At 52.9% G+C, this 27512-nt stretch overlaps 5 protein-coding genes across 8 annotated transcripts; all 5 read left to right on the top strand.

Moving 5' to 3' along the window:
* The first annotated feature begins 1759 nt into the window (after positions 1 to 1759).
* On the top strand, positions 1760 to 3526 carry SPEM2 (SPEM family member 2). The gene is made up of 3 exons (XM_037028185.1): positions 1760 to 1897; positions 2058 to 2115; positions 2247 to 3526. The coding sequence occupies exons 1-3, from the start codon at positions 1760 to 1762 to the stop codon at positions 3524 to 3526; spliced, it is 1476 nt and encodes a 491-aa protein (XP_036884080.1).
* Positions 3527 to 4427: 901 nt separating this feature from the next.
* Positions 4428 to 8121, top strand: SPEM3 (SPEM family member 3). Its single transcript, XM_037028172.1, has 3 exons — positions 4428 to 4565; positions 4718 to 4775; positions 4895 to 8121. Exons 1-3 carry the CDS (start codon positions 4428 to 4430, stop codon positions 8119 to 8121), a joined length of 3423 nt encoding a protein of 1140 aa, XP_036884067.1.
* A 2157-nt stretch (positions 8122 to 10278) lies between these two features.
* On the top strand, positions 10279 to 12527 carry TMEM102 (transmembrane protein 102). Of its 2 annotated transcripts, none has more exons than XM_037028161.1 (3): positions 10279 to 10569; positions 10893 to 11125; positions 11200 to 12527. In XM_037028161.1, the coding sequence occupies exons 2-3, from the start codon at positions 10912 to 10914 to the stop codon at positions 12507 to 12509; spliced, it is 1524 nt and encodes a 507-aa protein (XP_036884056.1). In that variant the 5' UTR covers positions 10279 to 10569; positions 10893 to 10911; the 3' UTR covers positions 12510 to 12527. The 2 variants fall into 2 exon arrangements, with proteins under 2 accessions (XP_036884056.1, XP_036884055.1); XM_037028160.1 differs by having other exon boundaries at positions 10279 to 10575.
* Positions 12528 to 13436: 909 nt separating this feature from the next.
* FGF11 (fibroblast growth factor 11) lies at positions 13437 to 19893 on the top strand. 2 transcript variants are annotated; one of them, XM_037028163.1, is made up of 5 exons: positions 13437 to 14756; positions 16405 to 16515; positions 16709 to 16812; positions 17640 to 17754; positions 18039 to 19893. In XM_037028163.1, the coding sequence occupies exons 1-5, from the start codon at positions 14564 to 14566 to the stop codon at positions 18107 to 18109; spliced, it is 594 nt and encodes a 197-aa protein (XP_036884058.1). In that variant the 5' UTR covers positions 13437 to 14563; the 3' UTR covers positions 18110 to 19893. The 2 variants fall into 2 exon arrangements, with proteins under 2 accessions (XP_036884058.1, XP_036884057.1); XM_037028162.1 differs by having other exon boundaries at positions 17556 to 17754.
* A 106-nt stretch (positions 19894 to 19999) lies between these two features.
* CHRNB1 (cholinergic receptor nicotinic beta 1 subunit) lies at positions 20000 to 27018 on the top strand. 2 transcript variants are annotated; one of them, XM_037028276.1, is made up of 11 exons: positions 20000 to 20149; positions 20232 to 20371; positions 20902 to 20946; positions 21672 to 21781; positions 21882 to 21990; positions 22352 to 22499; positions 22827 to 23036; positions 24651 to 24874; positions 25410 to 25591; positions 25886 to 26033; positions 26387 to 27018. In XM_037028276.1, exons 1-11 carry the CDS (start codon positions 20089 to 20091, stop codon positions 26525 to 26527), a joined length of 1518 nt encoding a protein of 505 aa, XP_036884171.1. In that variant the 5' UTR covers positions 20000 to 20088; the 3' UTR covers positions 26528 to 27018. The 2 variants fall into 2 exon arrangements, with proteins under 2 accessions (XP_036884171.1, XP_036884172.1); XM_037028277.1 differs by lacking the exons at positions 20000 to 20149; positions 20232 to 20371 and adding an exon at positions 20378 to 20396.
* The last annotated feature ends 494 nt before the right edge of the window (positions 27019 to 27512 follow it).

Raw genomic sequence — 27512 nt, 5'->3', positions numbered from 1 at the left:
TGAGAGTGAAGAAGGTGGCCAAGCCCTCACAGTTCCCTGATCAGAACCTCAGGTTCCTATACCCTCAAGCAGGCTTGGAGGATGAAATATTGGGGACAGTCTCAAGGGCTGCCTCATAATAACATTACAGCCTTCTGTAACCTCACTCTTCTGATTCATTCCTCCATGTCACAAGTGAAGAGACTGAAGCCAAGTGACTTATTATCACACAGACATCAAGGATCAACTTCACGACCTCAGATGCTTCATCTCCCTGCTTCTGCAGGTAGATTCTCATTGCCACAGAGTCAGCCGGGTCCATCAGAGTCTCCTACCTTCCTTAGTTTGTCATGTGAACTATCAGAATATTCCGTCCACTGGAGAGCAGGGACACCCAGGCAGCTTGGGATCACACACACGTACTCATGTTTGCACACACAGCTTAGAACAAGGAGTCACATGCGTGCACCCAAGCTGAAGGAACTGGACCTCATCTTGATGAGGTTACATCCAGATGGGTTCCTGGAATGTAAGCAGACAAACCTTTTTTTGAATTGCCCTGCTTCTCTATTCGTTTTCATTCATCTAATGTCATTGATCGTTTGAAGCTGATTCCATTCAGTAGGTATGTATTGAGCACCTACTATATTTTTGGAGCCTTGATGGAAAATGCCCACTGGCTGTTTTCTGTTTCTGCCGAATTGTTTATTGTATAAACATGACCTGTGGTTCCCAGGGCACTCCTTTCATAGACCCCAATGATGAACTTGGTTTAAATCAAAGACTCCTTTTTCATATCAACAGTTATATCTATTTTGTGCTTTGTGATTTCATGTGGTTTTCTTCAGGTGGCAGCTAACAGTCTTTCAACTTGAAGGGGTTGTTCAGTGGAAGGGCAGTTGGCTAAGAAGAGAAATCATGGTTGGGGGTGGTGCCCGCCAGAGGCAGCAACCCCAACAAGGTAGAGTCAGTCTTGCCCTGAAGCAAAGGGGCTAATGGGCTCAGTGACCACTAACACCTAGGGCTGAAACCCCTGGCCAGGAAGGGGTAGAAGGGGTGGTACTAGAAGTGTTATGGTAGGGAAGTGGGCAGGACAGGTTGGGAATGCGCAGTGAGGGGACTTCAGAGGGGACTCTTGCTGTCACCATCCAGTCCCAAGTAGGCATGGGCAGGAAATACCAGGCTACATAAACTGCTATAGTCTCTCAAAAGAACAATGAAATAGAGGAAATGGTTTATGCATGATTCAACCCCTGTGAAGACTGTCTCACTATTGTAGCTACCATATTTTCTTTTTTTTTATAAATATTTTATTTATTTATCTTTTTAGAGGGGAAGGGAAGGAGAGAGGAAAGAAACATCAATGTATGGTTGCTTCTTGTGCATCCCCTGCAGGGAACTGGCCCCTGCAGGAAACTGGCCTGCAACCCAAGCATGTGCTCTGACTGGGAATCGAACCGCGATCGTCTGGTTCGCAGGGCTACCATATTTTCAAATCAGGAGTCAGGTGTTGAGATAAGCAAGGCCCCTTGGAGGCAGAGGGACAGGCTGGACTCCAGGATATCTGAGGACTGAGCCAAGGGCAAAAATGGCCATATACAGAGCCAGCTGAGTGGATAAAAGAGCTGCCACCTCTGCATTGTGACTCCTGCCAATGCACCTCATTATGACCTGGCTCCCTCAGCTGGCAGGTGTCCCCGGGTCCTGGCATGAGTGCAGTGTGGGTCGGGGCTGGTGGGGGGGGGGGTTGCGGCCCAGGTGGCCCTAGGACCCCCCCACCATGAAAACCCACCTCTGGTATAACACCCTGGGGTGCTACAATCAATACCAAGAAAGTCCCCAGGATGCTGAGGACTTCCTACTCCTACTGCTGGGCCTCGTCATTCTTGTCAACATTGGGATCAACATGGCAACTGCGGTCAGTGGTGGCTGTGGGCCATCCCTATGGGTGAAGAGGGCTGAGAGCGGGAGCCAGCTTTGGCTTGTATCTCCAGCTGCGAGAACAATCTTGGCTGAGAGTGGTATGAGGGTTGGGGGTGGAAAGCCTGGTCTTCACTATCACCCCACCCCACCTCCAGATGTGGTATGGGCTCCAGAATGCCTTAGACAAGATGATCATTTGGATTAATCAGAAAGGTAAGTATGGCAGCGAGAGGGGTGGGGACACATCTGCCCCCCTTCCACCACCACAGCCCTAGGAAGACAGACCCTAGTATCCCCAACTGACAATTGCCCTGCCCTCATGGACTCTCGCCTCCCTCCCCTAGGTAACATCTTGCAGGCTTGTGGAAGTTCCCCCAAAGACACCCCAGCCAAGGTCCAAGATGTCCACATTCACTGCACCCTGGACCCTGTAGAAGTGAAGATGACCCTGCCCACTTGCTACTCCTCTTCCTCCTACCACAATTTCTGCAACCGCAGCGGCCAGCGCCCACACCGTAATCACCACCGCTGCTCCCCCAGCAGCCACAGGCAGAATCCGAAGAACCACAGACAATTCCCCAACAAGCGCTCAGTCTTCCATAGCCCACATCACAGCCACAAGATATCACAGCTGCGACCAATGCCCTCTTTTGATCAGAAGGACCTGGACTCCTTCCTGGAGGAGGAGGAGGATGACCTATCCTTTCCACATCCCAAGTGCCCCCAGCAGGGCTGGGGAGGGCTCTACCAGCAAAAGGCGATGCCCTCCAACCTGGGGCTGTGGGGCCGCCAGGGTGGGATCCTGGCCAGCTTGCCACCACCCTCCCTCTACCTGTCATCCGAGCTGCGCCGCATGCCCAAGCGCGTGGAGGCCAAGTCAGAGTTGAGGCTGCGGTCCTACAGGCCGCACTACTCACAGTCCTGCATCTGGGGCAATATGGAGGCTGAGCAGTGGACCTGGTCTCCACCACCTCCCCACCGGCTGCCCCCTAACCCCACCTGGGTCCCTGTGGGGCACAGCCCTTACCCCTCCAAGGGCCAGCTACGGTATGATTCCTGGGATCAGCGGAGGCGTGGTCTGGAGAGCTCTGAGCCTCCATCTGCCCTGGTGCCCCGGAGCTCCCGACCTGAAGCCCGGGAGCACTGTGCCCCACAGTCCCACCGGCAGAGCCTCCCTGGCCATGCTTATAGCCAGCCCACCCGCAGTCCCCACACATCCAAAGGACACCTGACCTGCACCTCCTGGGATCCCCATGAGGTGCGCCGCCGGGCGACTGAATGGGCTGAGGTGATGCCCACTCAGCACCCTCTGACTACATCCACCTCCCTCACTGTGTTGGGTGAGGTCGCATACCAAAGGGCTCTGGCTCCCACCTCAGCCCTGCTCCCCCACTCCTCCCAGCCCCTACCTGAAGTCCAGAGTACTGAGCCCACCCCACCTCCACACATCTTCAGGCCACTCAGCCGGAGCCCAGGGGGCAATGGGAACTACCATGTGTATGACAGCCTGGAGCTGAAGCGGCAGGTGCAGGAGAACAGAGCACGGGCCAACTCAGTGCCACCACCTTCCAGCTTAGCCTCAAGGCCCTCTTTGCACAGGAGCCAGATGGGAAAACTTCACTAACTAGTGGAAAATGTTGCAGGGGGCTGGCAGGTCACTAAAAGAGCAATAAAGAGTGACAGAGTCCAGGAAACGCTGTGGTGGTCTGTGGCTGGGAAACACCAAGCCTTCTGCCAGCCTGCACCCCTGTCCTTGGAGAAACCAATGTGCCCTTAGCATAAGGTTCCCTTTGGTTTAGTGGCCACAGTCCTGCCTGCAGGCTCCTCCTGGTCTTGCACAAAGCACTAAGTAGATCTTGCAGCTGCAGACTCCAAACCACTGGTCTCTGCTGGTCTCTGAGCACATGCTCTATGTAAGGCTCTCTCTGTCCCCAAAGGAGGCTCAGAGGCTCAACCCCACATAATAAGCTGAGGTTAAATTCCAGACCTGGGGATCCCACATCTGGGTAGATCCAGGCCTGCAGCCTAGCAAAGGGCAAGAAGAAGGCCAAGACTTTGGATTCCAGCTAGGCTTTCCCCAGGGGAATGGGATGCGTGTTTGAATTAATGAGTCAGAAGGCAGGGAAGAAAAAAGGGTGAGATGGGAGGTGTGTTGGCTTCTGGGTCCAGTTTGACTGTCCCAGCTCAGGTTACTGTCCCCCAGATCCTCCTCTAAGTTCTGCCCCTGCTACTACTCCCGCCCCAGCCCTTACACCAGCCCCTTTCCCAATATCTGCCTCAATCTCTGCCCCAGTATTGGTCATGGCCCCAACTACCACTCCAGTTCCTTCTCCTATGCCTACTGCAACCCCATTCCTGGTTACCAGGAAATGCCACCCTGGACCTTCCTTTTCCTCCCCCTTTCTCATTGTGACCCCTAACCCCTATCCCATTATGATCCAGTTCTCCCCCTCCCCCACCAGAAGTTTGGCTCCTAGTGAGTATGTGGGGGCCAGGGGGCCCAGGTAGTCCTGGGACCCCTAGACATGGGTGAACGAGCCCACCATGGAGCCCCAAAGTGCTCTGGCACCAACCCCAGGAAGTGCCAGGACCTAGGAGACTCAATTCTCCTGATCCTGGGCAGCTTTATCTTGCTCAACGTGGGGATCAATGTGGTGACTCTGGTCAGGACGGGGTCTGGACAGCAGGGTTGGGAGAGCCCTGGGGTCTGAAGTGGGAGGGGGTGAGGGGAGAGGGCTGCTGGGATGTGGCCGGGCTAGGGTTGAACTTCAGGGCTCACCCTACTTCTGGACCCTCCCCTTCCCTGCTTCCTCAGCTCTGGAGGCATCTGAAGAGCTCCTTGAGGATTCTGTTCCATCATTTTTTCCCCAAAGGTGAGTGGTCCTCAGTGTGGGCTCAAGGAGATGTGGCCCTGTTTCCTTTCTCCTATCTCTGACCCCATTTTCAGTCCCTCAGGGACCCAGGCCTTGTCTTACCCCACCTTTCCCAGCAGACAAGCAACCCAGCTGTATAGGCAGTCATCCCATGTGCATGCGCTGCTCCATGGATCCCAAGAACCCATCCTCAGAAGTCTCTTCCCACTGCCATCATCACCCAAGCTTCCTGCTCAGACACCCTAACCACCTTGACTCCTGGATACCAGATATGAATGATGAGAAGGCTGCTAGGTGCTGCTGGATATCACCTCAGTATGGACACACCAGGGCTCCCATGGAGACTCCCTGGGGACTGGGGAAGGAGGGAATGATAGGAACTGGGGAGGCCCCTCAGATCACAGCCTCAAAGGCCCAAGCCACCTTTATCTCAAGGCAAGAGACATCTCCCCAGTTCCCCAAGATGAATAAGCTGGATACGGTTCCAGTCCACTTGCCCCAAGAGAATACCAACAAGACCCCAGACTATGACCCAGCCCAAGCCCCAGCCCAGGCCCAGACCCAATCCCCAGTTTGCCCCCCTGAGCACACCCCCACCCAGGCCCAGACCCACTCCCCAGTCCACCCCCCTGAGCACACCCCCACCCAGGCCGAGACACACTCCCCAGTCTGCCCTGCTGTGCACACCCCCATCCAGGCCCAGGACAACTCCCCAGTCCGCCCCCCTGAGCACACCCCCACCCAGGTCCACGTTCCTGAGCCCATCTCTGCCCACACCCTAGCCCAGGCCACAGTCCAGGCCCCCATGCATGCCTTAGCCTGCTCCCTGAGCCACACTCTTGAGCACATAAAAGCTCATACCCCAGCCAGTGACGTGGTCCATACTCATCTAACCTATACCTGTGCCCATCCCTTGGTCCCTCCCCGAACCTCTGCCCCAGATCCTCCTCTAAGTTCTGCCCCTGCTACTACTCCCGCCCCAGCCCTTACACCAGCCCCTGTCCCAATATCTGCCTCAATCCCTGCCCCAGTATTGGTCATGACCCCAACTACCACTCCAGTTCCTTCTCCTATGCCTACCGCAACCCCTACCCACAGCCTAACTCCTGTTCCCACTACCCTAAATGCCTTCAGCCAAGGCCTGTCCACTGACCATGTGGTCTATGATACCCTCAGGGTAAAGCAGAACTTATCCCATGTGTGCCGCACCCAGAATGCTGGGTGTTCCAGAAAGAACTTGGGTACCCTCTCCAGGCCCCAAGATGGTCAGGGCCTGGTAAACTCTGGTCCAGCAGAGCAAACATCAAAGCAACTCAGTGGGGACACTGCCAAGTCCTCCACAGGATCCATACAGGGTTACTTGGAGTTGGGGAATATGGAATGGAAGATCTCAAATGATGCCAAAGACAAGTTCTTACAGCCCAAGGCTGTCCCTTACTGCAGCTTCCATCCTTGCAGTTGTGAGAGAAGAAACACAGACTCCCAGCCTCCAGTCTACCCCAAACTCCTTGTCTACTCCAAAGATGCTTCATCTTCTCAACTTTGCCTTAATTCTCCAACCAGTGCCCAGAACTCACTGTGCATTGCTCCTGTACCATGTACTCTTTCTCTGCCTCTTGTTTCTCCCAGATCCTTTGTTCATCAACCTACCAACCACCAGGTGAAGCTCTCCAATTCAATACAAACCCCCATCATTCCCCCAATCTCTAAGTCTCCTCAGTCCATACCCTGTTCCCAGTTTCCCACCCCTCCCCAGTTCTCCACCATTTCCCAACCCACAGTCCAATCCCAATCTCCTGAACTTCATGACAGTCCTGGCCTCACCCAAGATTCTGGCCTCCAGAGGACCTCTGGCTTTCTAAAAGACTCTGGAGTTGCCAAGAACCCAGGCCTTAATCAAGATCCAGGCCTACACAGGTTCCCAGGCCTTCCCCAGCACCCTCACCTCTGCAAGAAACTGGGTCATTCCCAAGACTCTGGCCTCCACAAGAATCCAATTACTCAAGACCCTGGCCCCCAAGAGAGCCCAGGTCTCCCTCAAGATGTAGGTATTTCTACGAGCCCATGTCTCACCCAGCCCTCTGGCCTCCATAAGAACACACCACTTCCCAAAGCTTCTGACATTCAGAGGAGTTCGGGCTTTGTGCAAGATTCTGGAGTTTACAAGAATCCAAAACAAAACCAAGAGACTACACGCTACAAAAGTCAAGATCTCTCCCAAACAACTGGCATCCATAAGGGCCCAGGACCTTGTCAAGATTCTGAAGGTTTCGAGAGTACAGGTAATGCCCAAGATCCAGGAGTCTCTAGGAGTCTAGGCTTTACCCGAGATTCTGGCCCAAATAAGAGCCCATGCCTTGCTGAAGACTCTGAAGTCAACAAAAGCTCAGGTCTTTCTCAGCAATCTGCTCTCCACAAAAGCCTATGCCTTGTCCAAACCTCTGGGCTCCCTAAAGGCTCAGTCCTGAACCAAAATTCAGAAGACTGCGGGACTCTAGGCCTGACTCAATATTCTGACCTCTGGATGAATTCAGGCCTTACCCAGGCCAATGAAGTAAAAAAGAAATGTGGCCTTACACAAGATGCTGGAATTTACAGGAGCCCAGAACATGCCCAAGACCCTAATTTCCGCAAGTATCTAGGAATTAATCAAGATTCTGGCCAATGTAAGGGCCCAGCCACTACCCAAGACTCTGGCCTCCCCACGACTCAAGGCCTTACCAAGGAATCAAGCCTCCTCAAGGATTCATGCCTTACTCCAAATCCTGACCTCCACAAGAACCCAGGCCTTGCTTTATGTACTAACTCTATTCGAGTTGTGGGCCCGTCTCGGACCCCAAAGTCCACACTGTCCCCGATGAAGTCGTCTGTATCTGACAAGGCTCCTTGGAAGAATGCAGAGAAGCATCTTCCATGTACTTCTGACCCACTCAGTCAGAACTCCTGCCCTTCCAAGGCTCGGGTTACCTACAATGACCTGCAAACCTTCACAGAGGTACCTGTACTAATTGAGCTGCAGCCATCCTCCCAGCGAGCAGGCAGCCAGGACTGGGTTTACTGCCCTGTAGACACAGTTCCTCCAGCCTGCCAGAACTACCGCCAGACATCCATGCCTTCCAAAGCCAACTGGAAGACCCACTGTCCTAGGCCATGTACCCAGGTAGGGCACGTGGTCTTTGATGCCCGCCAGAGACAGTTTGGAGTGGGCAGAGATGAGTGTGAAGCTCTACCTTCCAGGCGTCTTCAACAAGAAGCATCTAGCAACTCAGTAGAGACCACCAAGTGGGGATATCAGTGTGTAATGAGGCCCTCAGAAAAAGCGGGGACAAAGGTGCACCAGAAATAAAGAAATGACAGAAGTGTTCTGTAATTGTTTGAGGATATTCACCCCAGCCCCACTCTTGACACTGGCCACTCTCATGGCCTGAGGAGGACTGGAACTGTTCTTGCCCCTGCTCCTCCTCCATAGCTGTAGAGCTAAACCCATCATCCTCAAGGCCCTAGGGCTGCATTTTCTAACACAGTAGCCACTAACTACCCATAGTTATTAGGTGCAAATTAATTAAAATTAAATAAAATAATTTTGTTCCTCTGTCTCATCTACTTTTCAAGTGCTCAGTGCTATGGGTGGCTAGTGGCTACTATATTGAACAGCACAGATTTAGAACATTTTTCTTCTTTGGAGAAAATCCTACTGGACAGCAATGCTTTAGAGTTTAGAATAACTTTCTTTTCCCTTGTCACCTATCCCCAGCATCTTCAAAAGCCCCACAGAGCCCAGAGAACTCAGTTCTTTTTAGGGTGGCTCAGAGGCCTCCCTCTGCGGAGCAGGTAAGATGTCGGGAGGCCAGATGCCTAATTACCCCAGCCTGTGAGAAGGAGCCCAGCCTTCAGTTTTCCTGATCTGGTTTCTTGGGTCACAACCAGATATATGGAAACCTGCCTTTCCAGTACTGAGTTCTATTTGGGGGCTCTGAGTTGCTGAGGAAGAAGAGCTCTCTTTGTCAGCATCCAGGAACTCCTGAGATCTGGGCTCCCTTAACTGAGCTCTGGATTTTGAGAGTCCCTTCCCATGCAAGACTAATTTTTCTAGGTGTCTCTGCTTAATTCTCTTGCCCATGGACTTAGGCCTATCTCACTCCAGAGAGTCCCCAGGGAAGCGGGAATGTAAGTCCTGGTTCAGCAATGGATAGGTCTGATTTGTAAGCCTGTCCCTAGCTTCATATCTTTTGTCCCATTATTCTGGCTCCTTGTGTCATCCAGCACTTAAACTGTGTCCCTGATAGCATTAGCTACTGAAAATAATTTCTTCCCCATAATTTCCCTTTGCCCTGGCCCAGCTGGGAGTTTCCTCTGGATTTGATTTTCAGTCCTGGTAACTCTTCTGTGTGTACACAACATGTGGAATTCTGAAGTGTTTTCCCCATCACCATTCATGTGTGTCTGAGGTAGGTATCACTAATATGTCCCTTCCCCGAATCAGATGTCCATTGCTGGGTCACCACCTGTGTGTTCTTGTCTAACACTACTACCACGGATTCCAAGGGGAGATCACCCAGCTGGGGAGCCCCTTTCTAACATTTCTGCAGCTCAGCGCTGATGCTGGACAAGTCTTGTACAAGACTTCCTAGGCTGCGGTCTTATCTTCAAAGTGAAGTTATAATTGTACGGAAGAACCCTTCTAGATCTAAATGGCCAGGGCTGCTCACACGGGATGTAGAAGCCCCCTTTCATCCCCAGGCCCTAGGGTATGTCCTCCATTATTGTTTGCTATTCAGATCCATCCTATTACTGATACAGAGAGATCTGATCAGACCACTGGGGAGAAGCAGGGGGAGTTTGCGCAGGCAATGGTAAGCAGTCTAGCGTGGGATTGGCTGAGGAGCTGAGCGCCTCCAGAGTGCATGGAAATAAAATGAGGCCTGGCTCTCTGGTTCTGGGGCTCTCTCCAGCTCTCTTCTTCCTGAGAATGCTTGGACGATTGTGCTGCAGCTGCCTGCATTTCCCAATGGACAGTATTCTAGATGGGAAGGAACTCTCTGTGCAGCCTAGGATTGTGCTGACCTGGCAGAGGGTGGCAGGTTTATTTTTCTTTGGGTGTTCTATGGAGATGAGCTGTGAAACAAGCCTGCTATTCTTCCAAAATGTGTAGCTTCTGTATCTTATGTTGTTTTAGTCTGTGAACTAACCCTATAGAATAAGATAACTAAAAACTAACGGGAAATGCTAGAACTCAGGTGTCAGAGTTTAGCCTTAATTGATAGACCTGAACAACTAATTCATGTGGAAAGTTGTTATTGCAAAATTGTGAAGCTTTTGAATAAAGACTTCTTTCCTTTATCAGCAAAACTTTGCCACCTAGAGGGTGGCAGCAGACAGCAAGACTCAATTGCGGTCGGGTAACATTACCCCTCTGCTCCAACTTCAGGAATGTTTGTGTGGGGCTGACCTGGGCTTGGCAAGAAACAGAACAGTTTATCTCCATAGAAACCACAACTTCAAGCAGGCACTTCAGAGGGACAGGAAAGGATGTCGGGGCATAGCCTCAACACCCTGGTATTGCGGGAGACAAACTGCAACTGCTAGGATAGCGCGAGATCAGAGCAGAGCGAAAAGACTTGTTGACAGAGGTGGGGCCGGCCGGGAACCACCCTGCTAGCCTCTGGAAAGAGGCGTGGCCTTGCTGGCTGCAGGAAGAAGTTACCTGTTGGGTGGTTCTATCCATTCTCTTCCCAGCTCTAGCAGTTACCCCTAAAAGGGAAGCCGCAGACCGCAAGCCTTTTCCGAAAAAGCGGTAAGGGGACGTAGACAAGGGACGGGCGGAGGAGACTGGCTATTGCATTCCGTAGGAGGGGCCCAACAGCTACTTTTCACCTGCTTAGTCAGGTGAACCCGTCCATGGGGGCGGAGACCAGAATATGAGAAAGGGCAAGGGCGAGGACAGAGGAAGTATTATTTTGTTCGTTTTCAAGACTAAACTTACAGGCCTTTATCTGCAGACCCATTGGCGTACTTGTCAAGGGCACTCTCCCGGCCTCGGGAAGAGAGAATGAAGGCGACCTTTCAGCAACAAACGAAAGGCCGGTTTAGGTTTCCGCTCATCCCTGTTTTCCCTAGCTCAAAACCATAGAGCCTTATGGCTTCCGCAGTCTGGGGGAGTGCCCCCTGGTGGGGCCCGCCGCCCCCAGCCCCAGCCCGCCCGCTCACGGACATCGATTTCTGCTCTGGAGCGCAGCTGCAGGAACTAACCCAGCTTATCCAGGAGCTGGGTGTGCAGGAGAGCTGGAGTGAAGGGCCCAGGACGGGACGTGACCTTCTCCAAGCCAAAGACTTTGTTTTCTCTCTACTCGGTAAGTAACCTTCCCAGCCTTCAGCCCCGCCCCGGCGTCACGTCACGCTCTCACAATTCCTTCTCTTCCCTCAGGTCTTGTTCACCGCCGCGACCCCCGCCTTCCTCCCCAAACAGAGCTCTTGCTGCTTCGTGGCGGGATTCGCGAGGGCTCCGTGGATCTAGGGCCTTCACCCTTAGGTCCCTACGCTCGGGGACCTCACTACGACGCCGGCTTCACACTTCTGGTGCCCGTGTTTTCTCTAGATGGCACTGGGCAGGAGCTGCAACTGGACATGGGATCCTGTTACGCCTGGCTCTGCCTCCCACCACTGATGCGCGGAACCTCAGTCCGAAAGGCGTGGCAGGGTTGCCTAGGACCCCCAGTCCCAGGCGGACGTGATTTGACCCACCAAACCGAAAGCGAAGAAAACCCCAAGGACCCGCAAATCTCAGTGGACCAACCTCACGGTTACGTCACTGAGCTTGAGCTCTGTGTGTCTTCGGAAAAATCACCTAGTAACGACTCGGGGCCTGAGTCGCCTCAGCGAGACGTAATCGATCTTGGGTTTCCTGCACCACTCGATGATGACGTCACCAAAGCAGCCTCGGGTAGTTCGGCCCCACAACAGTCGGAGGCTCCGGAGGCGTGGCCTACATTGTGCCCTGCCAAGGTGGCTGCGTGGTTCTTTGCTATTCTGGCCGAGGTCGCCCAGTCCCTGATCCCGGTCCCGGGTGCCCCGCGCTTGGTTCACGCAGCGCGCCACGCGGGGTTCACAACCATCCTCCTGGCTACGCCGGGGCCCCCACGCCGCCTCCTGCTTTTCGACCTGATCCCTGTGGTGTCTGTGGCTGGCTGGCCCGAGGGGGCTCGGAGCCATTCGTGGGCCGGGCCGCTGGCCTCCGAGTCCTCCTCTTTCTATCTGGTGCCGGGCGGCGACATAGAGCGGCCGGGCGCTTCCGGCTGGCAGCTGTGCTTCGCCCGCCAGGAGCTGGCGCTTAAGGCGCTCATACCTGCCCCGCTGCTGCAAGCGCACGCGGCTGCCCAGGCGCTGCTGCGCCCGCTGGTGGCCGGGACCCGGGCTGCGGCGCCCTACCTTCTGCGGACGCTGCTCTACTGGGCTTGCGAGAGACTGCCCGCGCTCTATTTGGCGCGGCCGGAGAACGCAGGTGCCTGCTGCCTAGGGCTGCTGGATGAGCTGGGCCGTGTGCTTGAGGCCGGGATGCTACCCCATTATTTTCTGAGCGGTCGAAAGCTCCGGGCAGGGGACAGTGCAGCTGCGCTCCTCGCGGCATTGGCCCGGCTTCGTGGGGACCCTGCCCGGGCCCTGTCCGCCACAGTGGAGGAGGCCAAGGCTGCGCGCAAGGGGGGTGGTTTAGCTGGTGTGGGAGGCGGGGCCCATTAAAAACTACACCTACCGACATGGAAAGTGCTTCTTCTGTTAACCAGCGGGATGTGGAGGGCACTACTGGCCCCTCACTTGGGAGAGAGACTGAGCACCCTGGAGCCCAAACATCCCATTCTAGAAGACATCCTCGTGGGTTCCTCCCCATCATTCCACTCATCTCCCGCTCCATCCCTGGCACAGGTCGTCCTGTCCTGCCATCTCTGTGGCCAGCCAGCATCACTCGAGCCGTTACAACCTCTGGCAACCATCTTCACCCAATTCTCGTGGCCTCTTCCCTCAAGAGTAGATAAAGATGGGGGAAAACATATTTGCTGACAAAACGTGGGAAGGATACATGCAGACCAGAGTATACACATTTGGCTCACACAAAATCAGACTTATTAAGGAGGTCGCATTTATCCCCAGGCTAGATTTAAATCCCCACGTCAATCTCTTCGGTTATTACCCCTACTTTCCTCATTCAGTTCTGTCCGCCTATCCAGGGCAGTAGGGTCTCTTTCCCCACTTTCGGGGTGTCGGCTGTACCACTTCTCTGAAGCCCAACCTCTCCACCCAGTCAGCGGAGACACCTCCTTATCCCACCTCCAAACTGTGAGACATGCGGCCTTGCCTCGGCTCCGCCTGCCGTTAAGACCGTCCCCACTCCCTGCCTCCAAGGAACCTCGGGGTTCCGCCCGCCCAGCTTCATCCCCGTTTCCCGGCGTCTCCGCCCCCTGCCCCGCCCCCGAGCCGGCTTGGAGAAGGGGGAGCTGCGGTTGCCGCGGCCGCCTCAGCTTCCCACTGGCGCTGCTGCTGCTTTCGCCGCCGCCGCCGCTATCGCCGCTGCACTTGGTCCAGCCGCCAGGCCCGGTGCTCTGACTTTACCGGACCAGGGCGTTCTGCGGAGACACCCTTACTCTTTGGGGGGCCCAGGCGCCTAGCCAGGCGAGGAGGGGAAGCTCCGTTTGCGGGAGACAGGGAGGGAGGAGCCTGGAACCGGGGCCAGCACCCGTCGCGGGATCAACAGAGGACAGGTTGAGGGGCGTCGGGGAAGGGGGGTTGCTATAGGTAGTCCCCGGGGAGGAGGAGGACGCCCTGTCGCAGAAAGCTCCAATGCACTGACTTCTAGAGGGCCTGTTCACATTTGGGAACTGGCGACAGCATGGGTGCACTCCTCCAGGGGGACTGGCTGGAACGGAGGGCTAGGATCTAAATAGCACCAGCTGTCTCCAAGGAAATTAAGGGGCAGCCAGAAGAAAGAAAGAAAAAAAAAACCCGGATGCTCCTTATTTTGAGGTGACGGAGAGCCCTTCAGACAACCACCTGGTGTAGCCACCAGGAATGGTGGATTTGGAGGTGACTTCCAAGAGTGGAGGGTAACAAGGTGAGGAAAGGGGATCAGCAACTGGAACCCTGTGCCACTAGAAATGGGGGTGACTCGGTGAAAAAAGGCATTGTCCAGGGACAGAGTCTGGGGACCCATTCTCACTGAACAGGGACTGTCTGGATATTCAGACATAGTTTGGGGGGTTTCAGTGAGAAAAGTAGGGGATGGTCTTCACTTAGAGGATGGCAAAGACATCAAGGTGGGGTTCTTCCCTGACATTGGCAGTGCCCCAGTAGGGGTGGAGTGAGTTAATATCCTCAAAGCTAAGGACCTACAATTTTTATTTTACAAGAGTGGATTTGGCAGGAGTACAGAGGCCACCAAAATAGGGTGAAAATTGGAACCATATACTGGACATTTTAAGGGTTTTGACTTTGGGATAGGGAAAATGGGACTGGGATACTGAAGAGTAGGGGAGCGGTAGTTTTCAGTAGGGGTCAAAAGTTGAGGGTGGATTAACTGCGAGGTATATAGGTTGTTGGGTTCAGTGGAGCTAGCCCGGGGCCTCAAGGGTAGGAGCTGACGGTTGGAGGGGGTTGCTGAGGCTTATCCTAAGGTCCTGTGGGTGGGGCAGAGAGTCGGGGAATAGAGTCCAGAGCATGCCGTGGTGGTAAGCGGGCTTCTCTGGGGAGTCCTGCACACTCCCAGCGCCTACTGGTTTGGGGGTGTCTCCTCCCGGGGCACCATGGCGGCGCTGGCCAGTAGCCTGATCCGGCAGAAGCGGGAGGTCCGAGAGCCCGGGGGCAGCCGGCCGGTGTCGGCGCAGCGGCGCGTTTGTCCCCGAGGCACCAAGTCCCTTTGCCAGAAACAGCTCCTCGTCCTGCTGTCCAAGGTGCGACTGTGCGGGGGGCGGCCCGGACGGCCAGACCATGGCCCGGGTGAGTGGCTGAGACGGGGTCTCCGGAACTGGGGTCTCTCTGCCTGGGAGGTTGAGATGAGGGGCTCTGAAGAATAAGGCCGGACTGCGGGAGGCCCCCGGAGAGTGAAAAGGGGTGGGCCAAGACAACAAAGTCTCTGCCAGTCTATGCCTCAGTTTCCCTTCTCTTTTGCCCATAACCCTGAGTCCCCCTGCTTTCGAGAACAAGGGAAAGGTTTGAGAGGTTAAGTCTGGCTCCCCAAGCCTCGCAGCTCCTGATGGCTCCCATCCCCACCCCAGAATCCCCATCCCCGCTGCCCTTCGCCTACGTGCTGTCTCTCGCGCTTCTTTCCATCCAGAGCCCAGGGGCCTGGGGGTTCTGGACGCCTGGGTCACCCCGAGGGTTTCTGCGGTTCCAGCAGCCCCGCCCCCGCCCCGGCTCTCCCGCTCCTCCACGCCTTGGCTCGGTTCCTCCTGGCCGAGCTTGCCTGGCTTGGTGCCAATCTCCCCAGCTCTCCCCTGGGTGTCCTTGCAGCTACCTCGCCAGTTCGCCCCTCTTGTGCGCCCTCCTCCCGTGACCTGAGCTTCAAGAGGGAAACTGGGTACCCCCACCTTTACCCTCCAAGCGACTCCGAAATCGGGTACCACGAGCTCAGGGGACCCTCTGCAGAGGAACTCATAGTACAAAGCTAATGGGAAACCAGCAACAAGACTCAACGGGGGTCGTACCACTTACAAGGGGGTATGCGGAAGCCCGCTGAGAGCAAACAACCAGCAAGGAGAGTTTTGAGGGTTAGCGTGAGGTCCCAATCCAGCTACTACAGGCACGGAGTCCCTCTGGCCCCCTCTGCCTGCTCCCAGCAGCCCTAGCGTTAGCCCCCTGGAGCCCTCCTCATCCCCGCCCCGCCGCCGCAGGTCCGTCACAGTGGTACGGTCCGCAGCCCACCGTTGAGTAGTGGGTCCCGGCTCCCACGTGACTCAGCCTGGCTCATCATCTCCCCTGTCCCTCCTATTTCCTTGGTTTGGTACGGAACATACCCCACCTTAAGCAGGTTACCTGGCTGAAGGGGAAAGGCTGAGCCTCTAAAATGCCTGGGTCCCCGGGCCAGCGGACTGACAGATACAGACAGATGGGTCAGTGTCAGACTGGCCGGCGCTGGGCCAAGGCTAGGCCCGCGCCAAGCGAGCGACAGCTGCAGCAGCAGGTGCTGAGTCAGCGTCAGGCCCAGTCCCACCCCGATTCTGGAGGGGGCGCCCCTATCCTGTGGTCACCTTGCCGCCCCCGATATTCACAAACACGCCGTCCCTTTTGCAGCCCCGCCTGTCTCCCTCTGTCTTTGGATGTAGCTCTTCCCTTCCTCTCCCCGAGCTCCCCCGCCGCCCCCCCCCCCTCCGCTTTCTGGTTAAGCTGTAGAGTACAAATTAAACCCCTTAAATAAATTTCAATAAATTAAACTGAGAGCTGGTGATTAGAAGAAGCAGAAGGGACCCACACCTCAGCGTCCTCAGGAATCGAGAGGTGGGAGAGAGCTTTCTTGGAGGGTGAGAAAGTTCGGGCCATAGGACCCTATTCCTCCATTCTCTTTTTTCCCCTCTGATCCCACCAAGTGTAGGCATGTTTCTGGGAAAAGAGATGTAGTTTTCAAAAATTATTGTCTCTCTCTCTCTAGAGCCTCAGCTCAAAGGCATCGTCACCAAACTGTTCTGCCGCCAGGGTTTCTACCTCCAGGCAAATCCCGACGGGAGCATCCAGGGCACCCCAGAGGACACCAGCTCTTTCAGTGAGAGTGGGAAGCCGGCCCCTGGGTGGGAAGGGGGACAGTGGGGCTAGGAGACTAGGACAGTCCTATTCCTGCTTCAGGTTCTGTTGTTTCTGGTCTACCCCTTTGACTCCCAAGGGAGGAAGTGAAGCTGGGGTGGAGGGAGCTCAAACAGGAGGCCTGGGGTACTGATGCCCCCTCTCTCCATCCTCAGCACACTTCAATCTGATCCCCGTGGGACTCCGTGTGGTCACCATCCAGAGTGCCAAGCTGGGTCACTACATGGCCATGAATGCAGAGGGACTGCTCTACAGCTCGGTGAGAAAATGGGGTTGAGTGGCTTGGGGCCTGGAGATTGCCCAACTGCAAGGTTTTCACCTATAGAGTAGTTTACAGTTCGGGGCTCCCACTCACTCCAGCTCTTGCTGATGTTCAGTCGTTACTGCCCACTCCAGAGCACCTCCTCCAGGGTCCTTCTAATGTTACTATCACACCGCCCTCCAGATCCCCCCAGGCTTTTTGAATATCCAACTCTTTCTGTCTTTTAGGGTCTGTGTTTCTCATCCTACCTTCTCCAGACTTCATTATTACTCATTTCCCCAGAGTCACTCAGGATAGGGGGTGGTGAGAGGTTGGGAATAGAGTGGAGAGAAGGTTTTGTTTTTGTTTTGAGATTTTATTTATTTATTTTCAGAGAGAGGGAAGGGACAGAGAAAGGGAGAGAAACATGCATGCCCCCAGTTGGGGACCTGGCCCAGAACCGAACCAGTGACCTTTCTGTTTGCAGTATGATGCCCAACCCACTGAGCCACACTAGTCAGGGCGAGACAGTGTTTTCTTATTCCAAGGCCCCCCCAAAGTCTAGTTCCTAACACTCAGCAGACTACGAGCCTCTCCCTTGTTCTCCCTTTTTCCCATTTCCCACTTGGACTTAGAATTTGGCCTCCTAGCCTAAAATATGTGGATTATGTCCTGGCTTGTTCTTCTCAGGGCTCCCTTCTGTCCAGTGATGTGTCTATTTGTCTCTTTGTGTGTGCCTTCCTGGGTCTTTGTCTCCTCAGCAACATTTCACAGCTGAGTGTCGCTTTAAGGAGTGTGTCTTTGAGAATTACTATGTCCTGTACGCCTCTGCTCTCTACCGTCAGCGCCGTTCTGGCCGGGCCTGGTACCTAGGCTTGGACAAGGAGGGCCGAGTCATGAAGGGAAATCGAGTCAAGAAGACCAAGGCAGCTGCTCACTTTGTGCCCAAGCTCCTGGAGGGTGAGTATGAACTGAAGAAAATGGGGGCCACATGGGAGGGTATTGACCTTGACATGGACATTTAAGTGATACACAGCTTGGGGGCAACAAGTGTGAAGAGCACACCTGTTATGACAGGTCAAGCCAGGAAGGCTTTGGTCATTGGTGGTTTGGAGAGTTCTCCTCCTATGGGTTGGGGTTCCTGGAGGATGAGTGTAGGGGAGGGGAGACCTGTCAGAGCTCCAGTTCTCCTAGGTCTCTCTGTGCCTAATTCTCCTTCCTACTCCTCTCTCTCCCCTTCACAGTGGCCATGTACCGGGAGCCTTCTCTCCACAGTGTCCCTGAGACCTCCCCTTCCAGTCCCCCTGCCCCCTGAAATGTAGACCTTGGATTGGAGGCTCCTGCACTTGCACTGATCTAGCCACCGCCACAGCCTGTCTCCCAGCCCTGCTCCTGGCCCTGGTCCCACCCCAGCTGCCATATTCACTCCCTGAGCAGCCAGGTCCCACCAGGTGCTCTACCCTGAGGGGGCCTAGGAACTGCGGAAATCCTTCGATTCTTGGACCCAGGGCGGGGGTCATAGAGGTGAATGTTTGAAAATAGTCCTGGCCGATTGCTCTTTTTCTTCCACACTTGCACCCCACCCCCAAGCCTTTTCCTGAGATGGCACTGGGGGGTTCCAAACTGACTTAACCAGGACACAAATACTCCCCACCCCAGGCTCAGCCAGTTCTTGGAGCCCTTTTCATTGCTACTGAGCCATAGATTTATATGTCTACTGGAGCTCAGGATTAGTTTTCTCTCCCTACTCCACCTTCTGCCTTGTTCTGGACAGGTTCTGGGACACCATGAATCCCAGCCAGGGCCATTTCTGTACTAAGGCTCTGTGCTGGAATGCAGGCATGCTGCCAGGCTCTTTTCTGGATCCATCAGGCTTCCTTGACCCAGATAGACCCCTGGTTTCCAAGTAGAGAGAGGCTGGATTTGAGCCTGGCTCTTGGCTTTGGCCTGACTGGGGCCAGTCTCAGATCACCCCAGGTATAACTTTTTTTATCCCAGAGACACCCAATTCTAGAGCATGGTGTTCTAGACACATATGGAGCCATACTTCCTTCTGAATCTCAGCTCTAGGATATAGACCATGAATCTCCACCCTTCCCCTCGGGATGGATCTGGGGCCTGGATAGCCATATTATTGCTCTAGAGTAAGTTCTAGACTTATTCTTCCACCTTCTGTAGTGACACCTATTAAGGATGAGCACTGGAAAGGACCCAGCTATGATTCATAAAGAACTGAGTCCTGGATGAATTGAGAACTACTTCTTGTTTTTCCTAGATAATTTTCTAAAAATCTTATTCTTCCTATAGAATGCTAACCTTATTTTTACATGCAGTTTCTAACTCCTGCAACTCAGTTGGGGTCCAGGGAAATAAAGTCTGAAGAAGAGCAGAGGAGTTTTGGAAGGAATCCTTGGCTCATGGTGGGGAAGCTAGGATGGAAAAGGGGCCAAAGCCATGACATAATTGGACCTGCACCTGGGTTGGGGGCACATGAACACTTAGCTACCTCAGCAGGAATTTCTTCCAGATCCCCTTTAAAGCTGAGGTCTTTAGGGTAATGGTTCTAGAATAAAAAGTATAAATATAACATAGCCTTGACTCCCCCAATGAGGAGACCCCAATTCAGCAATAAGTCCCAACATTCTCCTCTAGGTCAGGCCAAGGAGGGTGAGGGCCTCTTGGATTCCAGACCTCATATACCCCCAGAGATTCTAACTGAACAGAATTTGCTTTACTTTACAGCTTATAACCTCAGCTGTGTTATAGGTACCAAAAAAACGTGGCCTGACTAGATTTTTTTGAAGAAATGTGGAGAGTTAAGGGCAGGCTTGGAAAAGATCAGGAACCCACTAGCGAACTAGGAGGTAGACTGAGTAGCGCCAGACCAGGGCAGGATAGACTGAGGATGCCCTAAAGGGAGGCCTCGGACTCCAGAGGCAGGTCACTTTTCCTCAGGCTCTTTCTACTAGCTTGTTGCAAGAGGGGTTGATACTTCTGTCATCCACACGGACCCCACCCAGGCTCCACCAGTCCCCTGACTTGACTCCCGGGGGACCTGGTTTCCACTCCATGCATTCTCAATTAAAGAAGGTTTATACAGCTGATGCCTTGTGTGTCATCTGTGGGTGGCGGGCCTTGGCAGTTGTTCGGGGCGGGACCAAGTCCCAGGGGCGGGGCGGGTGGGCTGGCGGCTGCCCCCCAACAACAGGTGCACATTCTTGGTCGCCTCGTCACTTCCCCTGCCCTCGCTGTCCCGGCGGTTCACTGAGCTAACTCACTGGATGCAGCCGGACTATGACCCCAGAGGCGCTGCTGCTGCTGTTGCTGGGGGCACTGGGGGCGTCACTCGCCCCAGGTAAGTCTGGGCCTCAAAGGGGCAGTGACAGGGCCAGAGGTCGTGGCCCGGCACCATGGCTTCACTTAGTGCTCTCCTCTAGGCGCCCGCGGCTCGGAGGTAGAAAGCCGGCTCCGCGAGAAACTTTTCTCCGGCTACGATAGCTCTGTGCGGCCGGCGCTGGAGGTGGGAGACCGCGTCGGCGTCAGCATTGGTCTCAGACTGGCGCAACTCATCAGCCTGGTGAGGGCGCACGCGGGCGGTAGAGGTCAGGCTCACTGGCGGGTTGCGGGGCGTGGCTTTGGATCAGGCAGCACAGAGGGACGGCTGGGGCGGGTGGAGGCTAAGGGACGGACCGGCCGGCTGCTGGACAGGCCAGGGGTAGAGCCGGGTTCAGAGGCGAACTTGCCTGTGGACGGAGCTTGAGGTGGAACTGGGACTGATGGACTAACTGGAAGGCGGGCCTTGAGGTGGGGTCACAGGCTGGGGCGGAGCTCGGTGCTTGGCAGCGTCAGTCAAGAACAACTGGCGGAGATTCAGGGTTGAGTGAATTTTGAGCTGTGGGTGGAGCCCGCCTGGGGCGGGACTTGTGGAGGAATTGGCAGACACTGTAGACAGCAGGAAGTTTCGGAGGTAGAGGCGGGGCTTGGGCCCAAGAGGGTGGACTCAGAAAAAGCCGGGAGTTTCCAGAGAGAGCCAGGCCCGCCGAACCCCTTCATTGATCTCCACTTACATAACCTCTACCTTTTAAACCTCTACATTTTCCCTTTTAGAACGAGAAGGATGAGGAGATGAGCACAAAGGTGTACTTAGACCTGGTACGGAGACCCCAAGGGTTGGGAAAGGGCGTCCTGCTGCTTTTACAATTTCCTCGAACATACGGCCCAGTCAAAAATATGTTTGCATCACAAACTCAAACAACACGGTTATAATAAACAGAATCTTCAGGAAACATTACCTATCTTGACTATGGGAGTTGCACTTCATGCATTTTTTATTCCGATTTTTAAAAAATATTTTGCTTTATAGAGAGAGGAAGGGAGGGAGAAAGAAAGAGTGGGAGAGAAACATCAGTGTACGGTTGCCTCGCGCGCGCGTCCCCGACTGGGGACCCGGCCCACAATCAAGGACTGGGAATCAAACCAGCGACCCTTTGGTTCGCAGGTTAGCACTCAATCCACTGAGCCACACCACCAGGGCTCATTCTAATTTTTTAAAACACTGGTTTGGGACCCTTAATTTGATTCTCGAGCCACCAAAGGGTCCTGAACTGCAGTTTGAAAACCACTGTTTTAGAGGACAGCTAGTGCGACGTCTTCATTGTTACCAAAAACTGGGGCCTGTTGCGCGGGAAAGGGAAATTAACTGATGGATGCTGAGCGAGTGCAAGTGAAATCAGACTCAGAATCCCCGGCCTCCAGAATTACAGCCCATTCCTGCGCTGCTCCCCACCGTTGCATTTACCGCCCGCTTCCTCCGGACATTACAAGTTTCCTTCCCACCCCCAGCCCCTAACAGCCCCCTTTAGCCTCTGCTTCTCTAGGAGTGGACTGACTACAGGCTGAGCTGGGACCCCGCAGAGTATGAGGGCATCGATTTGCTACGCATCAACGATCAATCCGTGTGGCTACCAGATGTGGTGCTACTAAACAAGTAGGATCTTTCCAAAACTGGGGGTGGGCGGGGTCTCTGCAAGGGCGGGGCATGTGGATGGTGGGACCTGATCCCAGATGAGAAGATTCTTTCCCTGCAGCAATGACGGAAATTTTGGCGTTGCTCTGGGTATTAATGTCGTGGTAGCCTCAGACGGCTCCGTGCGCTGGCAGCCTCCGGGCATCTATCGCAGCAGCTGCAGCATCCAGGTCTCTGGGCTCCACCTGGGAAACTCAAGGCGCTCTTAGAAACCCTGCCTCTCCTCAGATGTCCTGACTCCCATCCCTCCTCCATTATCTCCCATGACCCTCACATCTCTCTTGCCCTTCTGATTTTCCATTGTTTCCATCTTCTCTGCTCACTTGCATTGACTTCCATTCTTCCTCAGTAACTCCCCTCCGTTGCCCATGGCCTCGCCTAATAACCTTCCAATTCCTTTGTGATCCCCCACTTCCCTGTGACCTCTCCTGGTGCCCTCATATTCTCTGACCCCTATGGGCCCTGTGACCTCCCTAACTCCACCCCCCCCCAAGTTCTCTGTTAGCTCTAGTGACTCCTCCTTCCATCCAGGTCACCTACTTTCCCTTTGACTGGCAGAACTGCACCATGGTGTTCAGTTCCTATAGCTATGACAGCTCAGAGGTCAGCCTGCACACTGGCTTGGGTCCAGATGGGCAGGAGCGGCAGGAAGTGCACATTCATGAAGGGACCTTCATTGGTGAGTGGGCATGGCTCCCACGTCCATGGGTTTTATGACTTTCGGTTTCTAACAAGCTGATAAATATACTCCATCAGTGATGCCCAAAACAACCTTGTGGTGTCAGCAAGATAGGTATGACTCTCTATATTTGGCAAATATGGAAATTGAGACTTATTTAAGTTTATTAGAGGTGAGCTGTCCAGCCTAGTGTCCACAGCTAGCCTCTTAACACATCAGCCGTCTCTGCTCTAGAATGTGGCCGAGCAAGCCATATCGAGCAGGCACCAACAAGGACCAGGTCCCAAATCTGTGTACTCTTCTTCTGTTTCCCCTCCCTCCCCCAAGAAAATGGCCAATGGGAGATTATCCACAAGCCTTCCCGACTAATCCAGCCTCCGGTGGATCCTAGAAGAGGGGGAGAAGGACAGCATGAAGAAGTCGCCTTCTACCTCATCATTCGCCGGAAGCCTCTCTTCTACCTAGTAAACGTCATTGCCCCGTGCATCCTCATCACTGTTCTGGCCATCTTTGTCTTCTACCTACCACCAGACGCAGGTAAGTGGGGGAAAGGCCCCAGCTCTTCTTTGTACCAATAGCTCAGCCTCTTTCTCTCCACCCTTACTCCAGGCAAGGTTTTCCTGCCCAATCAAGCCATCATGGATTATGCTTCACCAATCTCACTCAAGTTTTCTCTTGAACCAGAGCTTTTTCATCTGGATCCAGATTTCCCCTCCAAGCGCAGGCTCTGCCTCTCCCCTGATGCCCACCCACTTCTTTCTACCTTGTAATTTCTGAACTCTTTCCCTCAGAACCCTAGTATCTCATCCTTGAAACTTCCACTCCCCTGACCAACAAATTCCAGTATTTAGACTGCACTCCTTTTACCTCTCCTCATTCTTGACATCCTAATCTCTTAACCTTCCACCTGCCTTGGGAATAATAGCCAATACTTCTCTAGGAGGCAGCATAATGTAGTAAGTGTAACCTTGGGCAAATTCCTTGATCTCTATGTGTCTCAGTTTTTCCTAATCTGGAAATGAGGACAGTTATTGTTCCTACAGAATACTATTATTTGGGGGATCAACTGAGTTTGTGGAACTATGCCTGGTACCCAATAAATTCCATGTAAGTGGTGGTATTGTCTTTGCTACTTTTTTTTTTCTCTTTGCTACTTTTGAGCACTTGATGTAAGGTAATACAATTAACACGTTACACAGATTAACTCAATTCTAACCTTTACAACAACTCTGTGAGTTTAATACTGATTTATCTTCCCATTCTACAGAGCAGGATAAAGAAGCTGAAAGAGTTTGTCATTTGCCTGCCATTACGCAGTTAGAGAGAGGCAGTGTTGCTATTCCAGCCCTGGTTAGTGCCAGTCTTGATTCAGAGACTGATATCCTTGACTAGGGAAGGAGAGTGACAAGGCAAATCTTGGAATCCAATATTACAGGACTGATGTAGAGCAGACCATACAAGTTTTTTATTCCAATATCTTCCATGAAGTTTGCAGTGCCTGTTGAATGCCACAGGGATAATCTATCACCTAGCATACATATCCTTATATATTTTGTTTCACTTTTAGTGATAGGATGTGATCTACACTTTAACAGGATCAATCTTGTTGCTCTGTTGAGAACAGAGGAGGGTAAGGACAAAGAGGAGGCCTTTATAATAACTCAGATCTGAGGAGATGGTGGTTTATATCAGGGTGGTATGGGTAGGTGTGATAAGTAATCAGTTTCAGGATATATTTTGAAGGTAGAGCCATTAGGGTTTGCTATGAATTGCATATTGGATGAGAGAGAGAGAGAGGAGAGCTAAGAATAACTCAAAGGGTTTTGCCCTGTGCCCATAGGAAAGATGTTGTTATTTATGAAATGAGGAAGACAGTGGGAGGAGATGGTGATGAAGGAATTAAGTTTTAGACATGTTAGGTTTGAGATTCTACAGGACATCCAAATGGAGAGGTTAAGTTGGCAGGTGAATATAGGTCTGGAGTTTAAGGAAATAAGTCCAGGTTGGAGGTATAAATGTAGGAGTTACTTGCATGCACTTGGCCCTTCCAAAGCCTGTCCTTGAGTGGGCTGATACCTTGTTACCAATTATGCCATGCAGATTGTTTTCTGACAAAACCTAATCCTTCTGCCTTTCCCTCTGCCCCCCAAGGAGAGAAAATGGGGCTCTCAATCTTCGCCCTGCTCACTCTAACTGTGTTCCTGCTGCTGTTGGCAGACAAAGTGCCTGAGACCTCTCTGTCTGTCCCCATCATTGTCAAGTATCTCATGTTTACCATGGTCCTCGTCACCTTCTCAGTCATCCTTAGTGTCATTGTTCTCAACCTGCACCATCGTTCACCTCACACCCACCAAATGCCCCTTTGGGTCCGTCAGGTAAGAAAAATCTCCTCTAGCTTCTGTTGACTCTTAATCTTAGTATTTGGCTTTTTGTCCACGTATTTGGCTTAGTTTTTGGCTTAGTATTTGGCTTTTTCTCCTCCCTCCTACCACTTCAACCTTCCTTTCACAGACCTGAGGGAGAGCGACAACTTTCTGTGGAGTGTTGAAGTACCAAGTCCTGTTGGGCATCCAAACAATGCACAATTAAACTTACCCTCCTATCATTACCATTCTGTAGATCCCACACTCTTTTAATCATACTGCCCATCCAGATCCCAGGGAAACATTCTCAGGGTTAGGTACTATCAGGGTGGAATCCCTCAGAATTTTCCTTTCCAGTCAGGACACCTCCCAACCCACATATGAGCTCTGAAGGCTGTGTGGTTGCATTTTCTTGTCAGTGTAGTTCAGTGGGACATATGCACACAGGCTCAGCAGTGGGTATGTGGCGTGGGGGTGGTTGGCTACTTCCCTTCCGGCCTAAAAACATGAGAGCACCCTCCAACACGCCTCTTTTTCTACTCTGCAGATCTTCATCCACAAACTCTCTCTGTACCTGGGTCTGAAGAGACCCAAGCCTGAGAGAGACCAGATGCCAGAGCCACCTCCGGTAGCCCTCAGGGATTCTCCGGGAAGTGGCTGGGGTCGGGGAACAGATGAATATTTCATCCGGAAGCCGCCGAGTGATTTTCTCTTCCCCAAACCCAAGAGGTAGTACCTACTCAGGAGTTGCAGAACTACAATTCCCAGAAGACTGTGCGAAGGCAGGCGCACCGAAAGATGCTGTGGTTGGGCATCAGGGGAGTTGTAGTATCCCTTCTGCTGCCCACTTTGCCGAAAGGTGGTAACTAAACCACAGAGGGAATGCTAGGGAGGTCACCGCTGCTGGCGGGGAGAGCCTTAAAACTTTTGAAAAGGGGCAGGATGTTGGGGCGGAGTCTGCAGCTCTAGCACTGGCTGTATCTTTGCACCCCAGGTGTGACCAAACGATCCCGCCCCTTCCAGGTTCCAGCCTGAAATGTCTGCTCTGGATCTACGGCGATTTATCGATGGTCCAAACCGGGTTGTCAGCCTGCCCCCCGAGCTACGGGAGGTCGTTTCCTCGATCAGTTACATCGCTGGACAGCTGCAGCAACAGGAGGACCACAATGCGGTGAGTCCTGTGAGGATGGAGTCGGGTAGAGCCTTGGTAGCCTTGGCTCCACCCGCAAACTCAAGCCCCGCCCCTAGCACCCATTTTTTCTTTTTGTTTCTGTTTTGGGTTTTGTTTGTTTGTTTTTGTTTTGTTTTGTTTTGATTGGAAGTTTTCCTCATTTGGTCCTGCCCCCTGCTTCCTGACTGGTTCTTACTCTCACCAATCACCCTTAGTTCCATGCTCCCATTTTCGCAGCCTTCTTGGTCTGAGTTCAGAACGGTGGTAGGAGGACCAGGGCAGGATACCTGGGCTTGTGGGTAGCATTCCCTGATGTCTGGAGCTCAGAAACAGTTTCCTCTGCCTATCCTCAGTTGAAGGAAGACTGGCAATTTGTGGCCATGGTAGTGGACCGCCTCTTCCTGTGGACCTTCATCATCTTCACGAGTGTCGGGACCCTCGTCATCTTCCTGGATGCCACATATCACTTGCCCCCTGCCGACCCCTTTCCTTAGGACCTAGTGCCAGCACCCAAGTCCTCAGCCTGCTGAACTGATAGTTGGGCAGCACTTTAGAGCCCTATTCCTTTCTGCATATTAACTCCAGCACCAGGGCTCCAGTTATCTCCTCTGTTTCCAGGAAGAGAGCCCGAGTGGGACTGGGTATACTTGGGCCCACCAGAAATGCTGCCAGCTTATTTACTCTTTGGCTTCTTAAAGAAGCTTCTAACACCCAGGTTTCTAGTAAAACAGAGCAAAGAACAAGAACTAGACTGTAAGCCTTATAGAAGATGGGAACTGTGCCTTATTCATTATAATGTCCCCAGCACCTAACACATCCTGCTTAACATTTGTTGAATAAATAGGAATTTTTTCTGGAAGGAAAAAAAATTTGCACTTAGGTTTTGCATGTTGGGAATAGTGGTCATTTTTCCTTTGTTTATATGTTTCTGTAACTTACTATGTTTTGAAATAAGTATTATCCTTAGGATTAAAAAAAGTTATTTCTAAAAGGATGTATTTGCAATGACTGGAAAAAAGAGCACTTTAATATACCCAAGTCCCAGCTTTGGAGTTAATGATAGCATCTGCCCCCTACTCTGAGGATCATATGAGAAGATGGGAACAAAAGCATTAATGCAACATGTGTCAGAGGCTGTAAACTTGTGTGTGTTGTTTGGCCCATGACATCGGCCTGCATAATTTTAAATTTGAACCAGTTCACTTTTAAATTTTGGGTATTTCATAGGGAAATTTGATTTCTGGCTTGTCTTGAAAATTACTTTAAAACTACACTAACAACAGGTCTGATTCCCCTGTTGGCAGTGACCTGCCAGAGCTGATGAGCGGCTGCCCACTCTGGTCAGTTCCACAAAATCTCCACCCACCTGACAAGCCTCCCTGTTTTACTCACCCATCCCTATACAGCACTAAACAAAATACAGGGGAGGGTGGGGGGGACAAGGAGCTGAAGCCAGTGGGAAGCTAGGAGTAGAAAAAG

Source organism: Sturnira hondurensis, unplaced genomic scaffold, assembly GCF_014824575.4.
Source record: "Sturnira hondurensis isolate 20B ecotype Veracruz unplaced genomic scaffold, ASM1482457v3 Scaffold0019835, whole genome shotgun sequence".
Classification (NCBI taxonomy): Eukaryota; Metazoa; Chordata; class Mammalia; order Chiroptera; family Phyllostomidae; genus Sturnira; species Sturnira hondurensis.
Note: the sequence above shows the minus strand (reverse complement) of the source record. Positions and strands in the feature narration are given on the sequence as shown.